We start from the raw sequence: 15,333 nt of genomic DNA on the forward strand, positions 1-15,333 counted from the left end.
CACCGTATTTGAGAAATTTTAATTATTCAGAACCGCATTAGTTTAGAAGTCATAGTATGAAGCACCTTGTAGTTAAGAGATATTAAGACTAAGCTTGCCCAAGTGGTCTTAATTCAGCCTGCATCTGCATATGTGTTGTTACACAGATTATGTCACTGATTTTGTTGTTTGGTTTCTTTGAGATGTGGGCTAGTGTTTTTGCCTTTGTTTCACATGAGCGCCTATGACAAGGAACGCACACAATGAAAGACAATGAATTTTTGCCTGTTGGTTTCCGTGGTGACAAACTTCCTTTTGATTGATGCCCTCTCCTGCAAGGCAAGGCCTGACAGTATTTCTCTTTTAAATTTGTGAAGGAGACAGCTTAGAGAGGTGTTGTCTCATACACACCTAAACAGCCCAGGGATAAATTGTGAATTACATGAACTATTTTAATGCATACAGATATGGAGAGTGAATTAAGGTACTGCAGACAAATTGATTAATTCTGTTACTTCTTTACTTTTGAGAAGTTAATTTTGCACTCTTACAATTTTTTAAATAAGCATATTTAAAGTGTCATTCTTAAATTGTCAGAAAGGAAAAACTAAGTAGCATGCATTGATGTTTCCTTGCACCACTGGCAGGTTTGGAATGTTTTCCTGTTCATCACACAGATTCCTGACATTTAACCACTCAAATGATGTCATTAGAGTCCTGAGTGTTACTGGGTTTTCATGATCCAGACCTGTGAGTGTGGCAGCAAGGAGTGTGTTATTAGTGGGGAATGATGGGGAGTGATATTTCCTGTTTCTCTTGGAGGTAAAAAATGCTTTTGCGAGCCCAAACTTCATTTTTCTTCAGAGCTCGTCTTTTGCCATGTGTGTTCAGTTGTTTGTCTCTTCCTCACTATTATTCCCTCCAATCTTAGTCTTACTTCCTTTCATATATACACCATTCTTCCTCTACTCCGCTTACCTCAAATCTCCCTTTTAAAATGTTGACTTTGAAGAAACTTTTCTTCAATAGAGCATGTTTGTGTAATATATAAACGGGATAAATGGTGTATGCATATAGTAGAAGTGAGTGTGTATATGACTTTGAAAACAAAATTTAAAAAAATAAAATGTAGTTTCAAATCTGTTTATTTCCGTGGTGCATTATTTCTGAGGAAGATTGTAGTCATTAGTGAAGGAAGTCACCTATTCGTGTTTGCTAAGACTAATTGTTTGAGTTACATCTTTCTAAGAAGGGAGGGCAAGAGATATCTTGGCATGGAAAGATTACATTTAACAAACTTAATAGTTATTTTTGAAATAAATATTCAAGGGTGGCTTTTTAGGACTCAGAAATTAAATAAGCCACATTATTTCAGGCTGTAATCAAAAGCGTATCTCGAATGTAACAGGTGTGGAATAATATCAACATTATATTTCAAGGAGATAATACTACTGCCACTTTTTCTGGCGTGCCATTTCTCTGTCTTCTATATGATCATTTTGACTGTAATATTACTCTGTTTCATAGGACGCACTGCTTCAGCTACCTTCAGTTCCCAAACTCACACAGATCTGTGAAATACTCAAGGAGTCTGGGTTTTCACACTGAATTAGTAAACTCAATTAATAAATAATGCAGCATTTACTACACAAATAAATTATTTATAAATAAATAGCATCTAAGAAATTAAAATAGTGTGTTCTAATATAAATAATATATGAATCCATAAAAAATATAAGTAACATATGTAAATGATTATCAGATAATACATTATTCTTATGATTCTATGACAATACCATGTTTTGGGGAGCAGGATGGAAACAAAGAAATAAAAAGTTTCAAATTTACTGATATGCTTTTCTCACAGAGACTTCTTCAAGTAGAGTACATGTCAAGTTAGCTATCTTGTCATTGACTATGTCTGCTATTTTCTTCTGTTCTCAGAATTGGGGACAAGACAGTCTAGCCAGTTTGAGGGAAGGGATGGTCACTTCAGTAGAGAAGTGTTCACAGCACAGTTAGCAAATGCATATACAGATAAGACTGAATATTTCTATCACTTAAGAGAGTAGGTTTAGATACCTACTGAATTATAGCATTTCACATAAGGGAAATAGATTACACTTTATTTAGTGTACTAGCCTAATGCATGAGCACACTGTTCCTTAAACCCCTCTCTTTTCCTTTTACACAGATGATGTTTTTCCTCTCTTCATTGGATGAAGAGAAGGCTTGCGTTGGTGGCAGGGAAAGAAAGGCAGAATGTGGCAGGAAGCCTTTGCTGTCTGTCCTGAGACAGTCTGACTGCATCAAAGGAGGCCTTCCATCAGCCTCCCTTAGTACTGTCAGCTTCCTGGAGAAGCTGCCAGAAGCAAAAAGCCCAACTGCACGTTGTCTGTGTTACTTCGCTGACAAACTACACAGTTGTGGCCTGAGGTGGCTGGTTTTCTGGAAGCCTTCTCAAGGACCATGAATCTTTCTTCAATACCCTTCAGTCAATGGCCTGGTTGTGTTTGTTCACTCACAAATAGATATGCAAACTTGCAATGCCATGTTTGTGATATTCCTCCCATCTGTTCCAGTTTATGAAAAATTCTTGCATAATTTGTGCATTTTTTTAATAAAAATCATTACCATGTCATTTTCAGAGGTGTACAATTTCTTTCTTCAAATGTACAATGTACAGATGTTCAAATGGACAGTTCTCCAATAAGAGAAGTCTTCCTTGAATGTTTTAATTATAGTTGATTATAATTCAGGGTCAAATTACCCTGTGATAAATAACATAGAGGAGTTAGCTGTAGGCCAGACCCAAAGTTAATCCAATTATAATTTCTGATGGGTTATTTAAAAACTAATATAATTTGTGTGATGCTAGTCAGATCAGTGCAAAGTAAAATTCCATAAACTGGCCTAGGATGATATTCATTGTTAATAGTAGGCCCTCCAACAACTCACTGCCTTTGCAAGATAGGCTTTACCTCGCTCTCCATATTTATGCACAGCAACATGTGTATTAAAAAAGTCCATGTTGGCCATGTATTTCATGTACTCTTTGCTGATAGTATGGGAACATTACTGATAAGTGACAAAAGTTAGCCGTATCGTTTCAAACATTTTGCAAAGGTGTTTGGATACCTCAATGAAGTAACGATAAGAACAACTATATAGAATAGAAAGCATCATTGCTGTGTCAAGAACATGATGATACTATTTGTTCTGTTTACAGGGAGAGATGCTTCTTACTTTCTTCTATGATTACTGTAATAATTGAAGCTGAAGGGTTGCTTCTACCTGGATGCCCTCCTTGTTCAGTGGCTTATAACTTTAATTCCCAGGGCTTCCCCCGCCCCCCACCCCCTCCCCCCCAAGCTCATAAACCTCTGTCTCATCTCCTCTTTCTCTCTAAATGGAAAACCTCCACCAGGGATTAACCCGTCATACACATTAACTTACCCAACTCTTCCCAAAAGCTGTTTCACACATCTCTGTCTCCAGTGTCATTTCTTTCACTTTGGAAGGTGACAAATCTGCTGTCATTTATTTCCAAATTTCAGTCTGCCCCAACATTTCCCTTTTATTGTTAGCAGCCACATTGCTGTGGAGATCTATAACATTCTGGATTATCTTTTTTGATCATTCTTTATTAAATGTATCCTTTAAATTTTCTTAGATGTTGTTTTTGCAAATGTAGAGCTCTTCAGAGTCAGTGTTATTGCAGAAACGGGAGTATACTCTTTGATGTGCTTTCCACTGGATAGCCTTATAATTTTCATTTTTACTGCAGATAAAAGAAGCCAATTTTTGGGGATCTAACTTTGTCATGAGTGGTTCAGACTGTGGCCATATTTTCATATGGGATCGACATACTGCTGAACATCTCATGCTGCTGGAAGCTGATAATCATGTGGTGAACTGTCTTCAGCCTCATCCATTTGACCCAAGTAAGATAATTTCATGTTCAGCTTATCAGTAGTAAAGCATTTTAAAATCTCAGTTTAAATTCTTTGGTCAATAGAGGATTGTAATGATTAATGAAGTGTTGTTCTTTTTTCCCACATAAATTAGATAATACTGTTTTTAATTTTGTCTTTTACTAATGACCTTTGGCCCTTACTCAGTAATGTCTTGGAATGAAAATGTTAACTGATACAGCATTTAAAAGAAGTTAAAATGTAATAAGATGAGTCTCCCATTTCTCCCCTCAGTCCATTAAATGTTTTCCATTACACTAATGAAGTATAGAGTCACTGAAATGCCAGCAACACTTTGGGAATTGATATTGGAATCTCATCTCTACTTTGCTCTATTCAAAAAATTAAGTAGGTGTTTCAGTCTCATTGGCTTCATGAGATTAGAAGAATAAATAAAATTCATAGAAATCTATTAATTTGTACTTACAGGAAAATATTGGGGGGGGGGGGGGAAGGACCAAACTAATAGAAGGAAATGTGTATCATCTGACCTGTAGGTGGAAAATCTGAACCATTCTCCAGCTTCTAACACAAAGTATTCATGTTATTTCCTTTTTCCATAGTTTACATCGCTGTAAAGTAACAGCCATAAATAAATAAGCAAATAAAGTTGTTATAATAAAACCAGAAGAGGATGGGTTTTTTCAGGAAATTTGTTGAAACATGGTATACTGCCCTGCATTGCATAAGCTGTGAACTTCTAAATGCCTAATTGAAATTGTGTTCCTGTACATATTCAGCATGTGTGGCTAGGTTGGACACTTGTCCTTGGTTCAAGACTTCTTTTGGAAGTACATTTCAAATGCCCTGTAGCTTTACTGATTTCTTGATGGAGTGCAACTGTCTTCCTGTCACACACTGAAAATGTAATGGAGAGGTCATCCTTCTTGTAGGACAGTTCATCTTGTAGAGTTTTCCAGTTCCTGAGAACTTCTTACGGAATTTTTACTTTTGTAGCTGTTCTGTGCAATGATCTAGAGAATGTTCTGCAACTTCTTTTTTTCCATACTTTAACAAGAGTATCTGTTGCTTTTTTATATTTGAATATAAAATAAATTTACATAAAATACAGTGAAATGTCAAATATCAAAACACATTTGAAATTACCTTGCTTCTGTCTTTGCTTCTGGGTCTACCAATCCTAAGTGTTTGTTATTAATGCATATATTTATCAGGCTGTTAGCAGAATTATATTAGTAGTGGTAGGAAGGTTTGTTCTTTCTGCTCCTATCTTATTTGTGTTCTGGTGCACTTTTTATTTAAAACAGAAGGTTCTTGCTGTTTGTGTTTTCTTCTTATATATGTTATAAAAAATGTACAGTGTATAATATATGGTTCAGATCTTATATGGAGAATTAGTAATTATGTAGCTGTTATGTATGTTCAACACTGGAAATGACATTTGCAAGTAAATGCTTGAAGTATTTTTCTTCAATTCCAATTAAGTGCAGAAAATACTGATAAAGGCATCACACATTTAATATAGAATTACTGTTACTTCTAGTTCTGGCCTCTTCAGGTATTGATTATGATATAAAAATTTGGTCACCACTGGAAGAATCCAAGATTTTTAACAGAAAACTTGCAGATGAGGTAAGAAGCTTTTCTCCTTTTTCACTGTAATGTTGACTCTTCCAGTTCTATAAAAGCATTTGGTGCAAATTACTCACATTGAATTAACAAAGTTTTTAATGTTCAACAAATGAGCCACAAATAAAAAGCTGCCCTTTATAATAGCTAACTTCCCTATCATTGGCAAGATTTCGTTAATTCTCCTAGAAATTATATGATATGATCTGGTATTATATACGTGAAAGAAGTTGGAAGAAGTATGAACAGTCAGATATAGAAGGAAAACTGACAAGAATTGAGAAATGAAGGTAGTGCCTGTCCTTAAACAAACAAATTATCTGAAGGAAATACAGTGTTATGCAGAACAACAGGGAATGCAAAAATCAATCCCAGTAAATACTCTGTGACATACAGCTGAGGTTGCAACTTGAGAACTTCATGGAATAAAGCAAACATTGCAAGCCAAGTCTATTATAACAGTCCATATGTAACACATTATTTTCATACTCTAAGCAATAACAGTGTATAAAGCAACTGGCCTATGGTGAATTTAGAATTCACTGCTGAATAATCACATTTTAGTGATTTACATAACAATCTATTAAAATGTTTGATGCTTTTCTGTAAGTTATATATTGGGGCAAATTTGGCTGTGGGGTTGTTTGGTTGGGGTGTTCTATTTGTGCAGTCTCTCGGACAGCAGGGTATATAGTAGACTGGGGTTTTTTAATTATTATTTCTCTGTATTAGTGCTACATATATTTGAAACAAACAGAAACCCAGAACCCTTAGCCACAAACAACCCATATTCCCCTGGCCTCCCCCCAACTTAGGAGTTTTGAACTTTCCCCATTATTTTAATAGTAGTAACACTGAGTGAAGTGATACTTCTTTGTATATTGTATGACAGTTTTAATCTATGACATGTTTTGGAGCCTTTGGGAGTTAGTTAGAAATATTGCTAAACATAAATATGTGCTTGAAGCAACTGTTACACTGATCTTTGTGAAACATAATTTTTAATAATAACAAATTATTTAGAGATGCAATTATTTTTAATTAAAAGATGTAGAACTTTCGAATTATTTGGCCACAGTATGGTTTGTAATTTTACATAGTTTTTGTTTTTTAATTTAATCCTTGTATTGAAATAGCTGTGTAAAAGACAAGAGAGTTTCATAGAAATAAAACAGTTTTCACTGTGTTACATTTGGCTAGAGTAAGTGTCCAATTCTTAAACTGAATTTTTCATAGAAGAAAAGGTCTAGGGAGAAAGCATTGTGCTTGAGGGGAAGTTCAGTGTAGATACACAATCATAATTAAAATTGAGAAGAGGCCATCACTTCAGTGAATAGGAAAAGACGGGATGGGAACAAATCTCTTAATAGAGAAAAAGCATCAGAAGCCGGCTGTCAGTGCACTGGAGAAATAGGAGGCGAAAGAGGAAAAATGCGCAGCCTGCTGTCTTCTCAGTTTGCTCCGTTTAGGGAGTGATCAGCTGTGCAAATTGCCTGGTAAGCAGAGAAGAATGACGGAAAACAGGTGCTTTGATTTGGCCAGGAGACAGCCACTGCGGACATTTGCAAGAACGTGTTCCTCACAAAGGAAGAGGCCTTAGAAGGAGTCTCAGGGAGATAAAGAAATGCATTATTTTCCTGCCTTACAGCAACTGATCTGGGAGGAAGGACTAAATAATAATCAGAACTTGTCTCCACCTAAAAAATTTTATACTTAGGGACAGGAAAAGAACATAACCTTAAAGGTGAAAGGCAAGCTGAAGTGTGGGAATCAAACTCAATGAGAAAGCAAGAAGGATGGCAAGGAAGTACCACAAGGAACGAATTGAGGCAAAAGAGCTCGAAGTATTGGTTAGTGGGTTTTTTCCTTGAAACTAAGGCAGAAGGAGCTGGCTTTTTCAGGTCATTTAGAGGCAGGTAGTAGAACTATTTAGAAAGAATTATGGAGCTGAAGAATCTTCCTGAACTAGAGTAAAGAAATTGCTTGTGTTCTGTGGATTTTCTCCAGAAGTTTCAAGCAGCATGAAGGCAGGATTTAGGGTAACCTCATCTCTTTTCCTTCCCACATTCTTGGCCAGAAATGGTGCTAGAACTCTTTTTTCTCTACAGTAGTTGCTATCTGTAACAGCTTTTTCTCTCCTCCGTCCTCTTCATTTCTTGCAAGATCTCATTTCCAAAAGTTTTTCTCAGTTGCTCATCTACCATGCATATGGACAACAGAATGAGGATCTTACCAGAACATTTTTTAGATAGACAGATATCTGTATGCAGTCCACTGCCTGACATTTCTTACCACAATTGGTGTAACTGCATTTTAGTAATAGTTATTAAAATATTGCTCCCTTATTGTAATTTTGGACTCTGTAAATGCCTTTTGCATAGAAACTTTGTATCTACAAACCCATACTGTTGCAATACAATTTTGTGTTTATTTTTAATGTTGTTTGTATCCCTTCTCTGCCTCCAGGTTATAACACGTAATGAATTAATGCTGGAAGAGACCAGAAACACTATTACTGTTCCAGCTTCTTTTATGTTACGAATGTTGGCTTCATTGAATCACATAAGAGCAGGTGAGAGGCTTCTGAAGAGCTTGTCCACCACATTGGTCTAGGAAATAGCAGATGGATTGGCAAACCATCAAGATCTTCAGCTGTCTGGGGCTATACTTAGGGCTGGTGAGAAGATTCAAGGGTCTCTTAATGGAAATGCTTAGGAATTGCTTCTTTAGTGTGAAACTTGCAACATTTTTGCAGCTGTTCTTTTTTACCTTAAAGAGCAAGAAAAGAACAAAATATATATTTAGATGTTACCATACTATCCACTCTGAAATAGCTTATTTGTAATGCAGTACTAATTAGATGTTGAAAAATAATCCCTTTACTAGAGAATGATACTTATAGTGAGTGCTGTGTGATTGGAAGGCTATTGGGGATGACTGGAATGAGCTGCAAGGTAAACTGACTGTCATTGTGGACTTCGAATTGTCTAGGGTTGAAGGAGAGGGTCAAGATACAAGACTGTGGGAGATATTAATGAGGCTGCTGGCAGCTGTTCTGGGGCAGCAGGTACTAGGATGTCCCTTCAGTGAAGGGGCAGTTCCCCAGGGCTGAAACTGGTGATATGAGGGATTGCATAGAAAGTCGTTGTTGGGAACTGATGTTCCTGGATGTTAATGCTGGCAAAGTTAATTGCAGTGAAAATGAAGTTGTAGGAGAATGGAGAGACATCATACTGGGTAGGGAAGCACGGAGATTATGTTTTGTGAGGCTGGTATGACGTGGGGTGGAAACCTAACAGAACTGTAGATGAAGGTGGAAGTGACTGTAGATACTAAATATGAGGACTCTGGCACTGACTTAGCAGGGCAGTGGGCTTACAGTGATGAGGCAGGAAGGAAGCTCTTCCTGGTAGCAGCTGCTGCTCTGCTTTAACATCTTGCTGATCTGTGAGAGTAAGAGAGCCAGGAAGATGACACTGTATCCAGCCCAGTGCTATGCCTCACCACTGCTGTAACTGAATATGTAAGTTTGGGGTTTTTCTTCATTTCTATGAGTTCTATGGACTAAAATACTCAAAGAGCTGCTCAATGCTTGAGTTAAAATAGTTTCAGCTAGAATCTGTGTTATGGCTGGGTGAGGTATTTCTTGAGTGACCTTGAGCCAATCATGTTCCCTCACACATTTGTTCTTCTGTAAATATTTGCATTAACAGGTACTTTTTCTGACGTATACAGTGACAGATAGTGATTCCCCAGTTTTCTGGAGTATATAGATTTCTAACTTGCAGCTATTCTAGTTTCAGTTCCCTAGAGCAGCATTTCAATCCCTTGTATTCACTATCTCTTCTTAATATTATGCTTGCATTCACCTTTCCTTGTGCTGACAGCCATTCAGCAGATACAAGGTTTTTCCTTTTGTACACAAATTTCACTTTTATGCCTGGAAGTCCTTTGTGGCTTTTCTCCTGTTCTCATTTCTTGTGGTAACATTACTACCCAGTCTCTGCTGTCAGTCTCTATGGTCTTTCTTCTCCCATATAACCTGCAGTTACTGTCCACTGTGTAACAGCCCAGGGAGATAGCATGTTATAAATATTTACCAAGAAATGAAAACTTTGGAAGTTCTGTTTACTAAACCTGTGTGTCTTACAGACCGTTTGGAAGGTGACAGATCAGAAGGATCTGGTCAGGAGAATGAAAATGAAGATGAAGAGTAACCGGCAGTTGTGTGCAAGCACCTAGACATTAATGAAATTTGTATAAGACATTAATTATATTTTTCCTTACAGAGCTTTAGTGCAATTCTGAGGTATTGCTTTTGGAAAACCTAACCTTTTGGTTTTGAATGACTGTGTGCATGACTTTGGGAGAGTGTGCAAGTTAAAATAAGCAAAAATGTTTTTAAAATGTTTTGGCATGTATGAGGGGTGCTAGAAGATGCGAAGTGCAATATTTTCCTTAACCTACAGATGTGGGAGCTTGGAACAATGTTTTAAAGTAACTTTCATTATAGTAATAAAGTTGTTGGTTCAAATAAATTTCTATACCTGCCATTTGCATGTTTGTTGCTTTCTAATTAAAAGACTTGGTTGTTTTAAGTAGTTTTCTGGTTTTACTTTGTACAACAATTGATTTATCACCTTGTAACTATAACCCCATTACTGCCTTCATGTGCATTTTTTTCTTATAACGTTTGTGAAGTGACAAATAGAGTTATTTCTTACAGTGAGCACTGGGATTCTTTGTGACTTTGAGACCCCATGGCTCTTGGTTCTTGCCTCTCCATCGACAGCCCACACATACATACACTAAATTGTCTTTCCATTAGGCTTACCATAGTGCCACTTTATATTCTTTATGGTGAATCTGTAGTGTTGGTGAAATAGGTGTGCTTCACTAATAGAACCATGAGTATGCATTCCTTGCAACAGCAGCAGATACATCTTAATTTTCATTGGATTTAGAGCAGAGAAAGTTCAGTGCAAAGGAACACGAATTTGAAAATTCCTGTGTATTGCTTCCTAGGAGTATTTATTTGGGAAGGAAGGCAGGTCAGTCAGCGTAAGGGCTCTACCCTTCCTCTGTATGTTTTTGGATGGTATTTGGGAAGGGGAAGTGAAGGAAAGGAGGAGCAGGGAAAAGAGCAGCTTTGCTTAATGGCTGTTCTTGACAAGGGTGGCAGACACTGAGGGGATCTATTGGGAATTGCAGAACGCTGGGAAGAATTATAAATCAGGTGATGAGGGTACAGGAGGCTTCATTACCTTGCTATCAATAAAATGTGCATTCATCACAGTCTTCATAGACTTTGCTTATGTTAACAAAAACAATTCCCCACACTAAATGAAAAAAAGAACATTACCACCACATTCTGATACCCTGATTCACAATGCAGGCAGGCTGAAAGGACTCAGGGAAGGGATATAAACCACAGAAACAGATGGAGACGGGAAAACTAAAGCTATTGGAGGAGATGGAGAGATTTGTGAGGGAAGAGAAATGACAATTATATGGAACTCAGCTGGCAGTAACAGTGAGGATACTTGGGCAAGGGAAAAATTACGAGATGAAAAGTCTGAGAAGATGGATAGGGTGGCTGGTTGTTAGTTTGTTTTTTTTTAAAAAGAGAAGGTAGGAAATTACTGAGGAAGAGCAAAGTATTGAAGCTTTGAAAGTGATCCAGTGAAGTGAATTTAGGAAAGGAGAAAACTTGGGGAGAGAAGGTTTTGGAGGCAGAGTGTGCTGAGAAGAGTTGAGGTCTTGGAACACTGGAATGTTGCAGAAAACTGAGGAGGTCAGTGCAACAAAGGATGGAAATATGGTAAATTTTTGAGAACATATCTGCTGTGAACAAGGGTGAGTGAAAGAAGTCAAGTTGGTTGTTAAGTATGGAGTGAAAGTTGATGTAGATGCTTGTATTTTCTGATGACATAAGAAGGACTAAGTGGCCTTGTTGGAGAAGGGAGCAAAATATTATTTTTTTCTCATGACATGACACTTCGGGCAAGCATTATCAGACCAGCAAAATATGGTACACCTATTTGGGGAGGGGGAACACAGTAGTCTAGAACTATTCGGGCCTTGCTGCTCGTAGCTGCACTGGGCAGTATTTTTACTGTCATGTGTGAATTAGCCTTGAATTTTATAAGAGAACAGAGTACTCCTTTTATTACATTTTAAAGAATAGTACACTATATATATGTAGTGTACATAGCATATACGTAAAGTAGGTTTTCCTGTTCTTCTTTAGCTGTTAGCGGTAAGAGGAATAAAGCCATGTTTCTGTTCTGTGGGGCATCTGTTGCAATGGTGGACTTCTTCCACAGCCTGGGGTCCTGAGCAGTTCTGTGAATGAAATACAGTAACATAATGTTTTATACAGTTAGGTCCTCTATAGACAATATTTGAGATGTATTTGCTTCCAAAAAGAATAACCATGCTGTTTCTACAGAAATATGGCTTGCTTTCTTCATTGTGAAATTACTAACCTCTGCCTTTTGAAAACAAATCAGTTCTTAAGGCAGTAAATGGAGAGCATACCCTTTGTCTTCACTAGAGAAGTTTTATAAACCATCACTGTGGATGTCTGTCTAAAAATAAAGAAGCTGCTTCTGCCACTTTCTCTAGTAATTGCCAGCAAAAAGCAGACAACATAAAACAAAAGCATCTTTCTTGTAAACATCTTTTTTTTTTTTTTTTTTCCCAGAGTTCCCCAATAAGCACATTATTCCCGTAAGGTCTCTTACTTATTCAAAGTTTAATTCCAGATGCTTGGCCATGGGTTTACTGATTAAAAGGAGGGCAAAAGTTTAATATTTGAAGATTTTTCAAACTTCAACATAGCTTTTCAAGCAGTTTTTCTAAAACTAAGATATCCATAGTGTTTGCGTTAGTTTTTTCATAAACGTTTTGGTAATGGACCAAGTCTCAATTACTGTAACCACGCAATAACAGCTGTTGGTAGGAGCAGGAGGGATGCTGGTAATTCTGGAGTTCGTAGCAGCAAAAGACAGTTTGAAAATGTTATTCGAATGTGCATGGAAGTTAATAAATTTGTAATAAATCAACCCACAATCCAAAACCTCACAGTTTAAAAGCAAATCTTAGGATCTGGGTCTGATTTCAGACTGGGAACTTCGAGGTGGGAGATACTGCAGGAGCTCCCTCTAGTGCCACCATTCATACTGTATTTGTGCAAGCATGTAAAGAAACAAAAATATGGGGATGTGTACTTCATGCTAATTTGATTATGCCATCATGATGCAATTCTTCAGACCATCATTCTTCAAGTAAGCCAATGAGAGGAAAAGACCAACAAGCAATGGACCGTAATACTCCTGTTAAGCATCAAATAACCAGTTGATCTAGCTGGCCACTGAAAGACTTGGTTTGGATTGGGAGGGACCTTAAAGCTCATCCAGTTCCAATCCATCTGCCATGGCCAGGGACATCTTCCACTACAGCAGGTTGCTCCAAGACCCATCCGACCTGGCCTTGAACACTGCCAGGGGTGGGGCAGCCACAGCTTCTCTGGGCAACCTGTGCCAGTGGCTCAGCACCCTCACAGGGAAGAATTTTTTTTTAATATCAAACATATTCAAACCCTTTAGTTTCTAATTATAGCAATAACAAGTTTGTTGGACAGGACAATGAGTGGGAATTTTTCTGCTTTGCAGACTGAAACTGTACATATGCTCAAGCTGTTTTTTCTGTCCCACAACAGCCTGCCATTGATGTTTATGTCCTATGAAGATCATTTACCTACAGCAAGGGTTCAGATGTCACTGAACTCAGTTCTCTGAAGGATATTTCTTAAGACTGTTGCAAAGATCAAAAGCAACTTCTGTGATGTGTTGCTACGATTCATGGTACATAATCTAGTGTTTCGAAGCTTAGGCAGATGATCACTGTAGGAAGCAATCTCTTGTTTAAATTATGAAGGTGCTGAGCCTGTTCAACATGTGATCTCCTTAAGTTCTAGTTCTGTGTTCTTTCCCCTGATGGAGGTAGGATATGGATCACTAACAACATCCTGCATCACCTTTGGTGTGAAATTTTCTTACCTAAGCAGTAGATAAATGTTACAGCAGATTATCGTCTACCTCTTAAGTTCTTTCAGAACATTCCAGAGCATGTTTTTCTGAGACAGAAATTCTGAGAAAAAATGTAATACAGGTCTCACTGTCCTTGCATCAGCTAAATAGCTATCATTGAAGTGTGTGCTTGTGTAGTTGTGTGTAAGGGATGGGAGCCTACTGCCTTGGAAAGCTGAGTGGTTGTGTCTGCAAAGTCATCTTTTTTTTTTATGAAGAGATGCCACTGATCCAGGTTCAGTCTCTGATGATGCTCTGATGCTACTGCAAAGGCCATTCATTAACAATTCTTGGGCATCTTCTATACTGAACTGTTACATGGGCCAGACCTGACAGCGCTGTTGAAAGATGAAGTGCCAATTAGCAGCAGTTAGCTGGTATTCCTGCTGGTCCACAGTCATGCCCCTGCAAGAAGCCAACTCTGAAAGCTTCAGCTGAAGTACAGGAGTGACACAGAAGGCATATGTGAGGTCATTTGCCCTGGCTAAACAGAGATTGATTTAGTCTTTGAAATGTGGGGTTAAATCAATTTCAAGCTACTTTAATGAATTAAAGATGTCCAAATGCTTTATCTGTGTAAGCACCCAGTTTGTCTTCTCAGTGACATTCTCTACTGTTGAGTCTGAGGGGGTTTTTTTAGAGTAAGAGAGATTTCCTTAGTTTTAAATGCTTTCATTATCTGCAACTGCTTTGTTCTTTTGATGAAAAGGTACCATCTACCTTCTCAGTGTCTTTTGAGAGCTTGCTGTCAATGCTCCCCTCTAGATTAATTTGCCTTTGCTGGTAGAACAAACTGAAGTCCATAAAACAACTACTGCTACTACTACTGTAAATACTAAAAAACACAACAACATGTTTTGATGGGGAAAATGGGTAGATGCTACTCTTAAAGCACACTTTTTCTGATTGTGACTCACCATATTACCATGCTTCCTTTTTTTTTTTTTTTTTTTGTTTATTTTGCAGGAGGAGGGCACTACACTAGTATAATCCATGGAATTTGACAGATTCACCATCAAAGTCAGAACTGATGGCTACTAATTTAGGAAACTCTCATTTAAGTGAAAAAACCTCTTACCAGAGTTTCTTAATAGGCTTTCTTACTAACTGGAAAACAAATCCTATGCAAATGCAGATCAAGGGGTCTGCAGATGTTCTCAAATAGCACTGGATCTTCCCCTTTCTCTCTGTGGGCTGACCCTGTTTCCAGTATTTTCTCCTTCCTGGCCTGCTCTTAAGACTCATGCAATCTGGTTGCCTGTAGCTACTCTTTTTAGTCCTGGTGAGCAGTGAAAGGAGAGCCAAGAGGGAGGAAGACCAGGTTGTGGGAATCCGGAGCAAGGCTCTTTTCATTAGCTGGGCAGTGCTTTTGCTCAGCCAGTGAGGCAAACCACAGATAAGTCCCAAATATCTTTCTAGCTTGTTCATCCCTGGTAGCTTCAGAGCCCTTACCTCGGCTCCCTCATGCCTGTCTCCTAGTTGACCTGGAGATTCTTTCCCTACATCAGAAACTTCTCAAACATGAGTGGTGAAGCTTGTGCCGCAAAGATTAAGAGTTTCAGTGGCCAGTGCTACAGCCCAGCCCTTCTTGCCAGGACCCTGCTGCTCTGATGACAAGCACCAAGTGAACCTCCAGTTCTGTTGGAGGGAATTCATGTGCTCACCTCCTCACTCTAAATTTTCTCTCACATAATAAT

At 38.0% G+C, this 15,333-nt stretch overlaps 1 protein-coding gene across 6 annotated transcripts in view; it reads left to right on the forward strand.

Annotated features, from left to right (window-relative positions):
• DCAF6 (DDB1 and CUL4 associated factor 6) overlaps positions 1–10,272 on the forward strand; it is a 92,069-nt gene extending 81,797 nt beyond the window's left edge. For all 6 annotated transcript variants that reach the window (XM_061355062.1, XM_061355063.1, XM_061355064.1 and 3 more), the window contains 4 exons: positions 3,767–3,923; positions 5,458–5,546; positions 8,010–8,115; positions 9,696–10,272. In XM_061355062.1, coding sequence (XP_061211046.1) covers positions 3,767–3,923; positions 5,458–5,546; positions 8,010–8,115; positions 9,696–9,760 — 417 coding nt within the window. In that variant the 3' untranslated portion in view covers positions 9,761–10,272. The remainder of the gene's footprint in view (positions 1–3,766; positions 3,924–5,457; positions 5,547–8,009; positions 8,116–9,695) is intronic.
• Positions 10,273–15,333: the final 5,061 nt, after the last annotated feature.

This window comes from Neopsephotus bourkii, unplaced genomic scaffold (assembly GCF_033783945.1).
Source record: "Neopsephotus bourkii isolate Nb327-2 ecotype Australia unplaced genomic scaffold, CSIRO-AGI_Nbou_v1 NB_771, whole genome shotgun sequence".
Lineage (NCBI taxonomy): Eukaryota > Metazoa > Chordata > Aves > Psittaciformes > Psittacidae > Neopsephotus > Neopsephotus bourkii.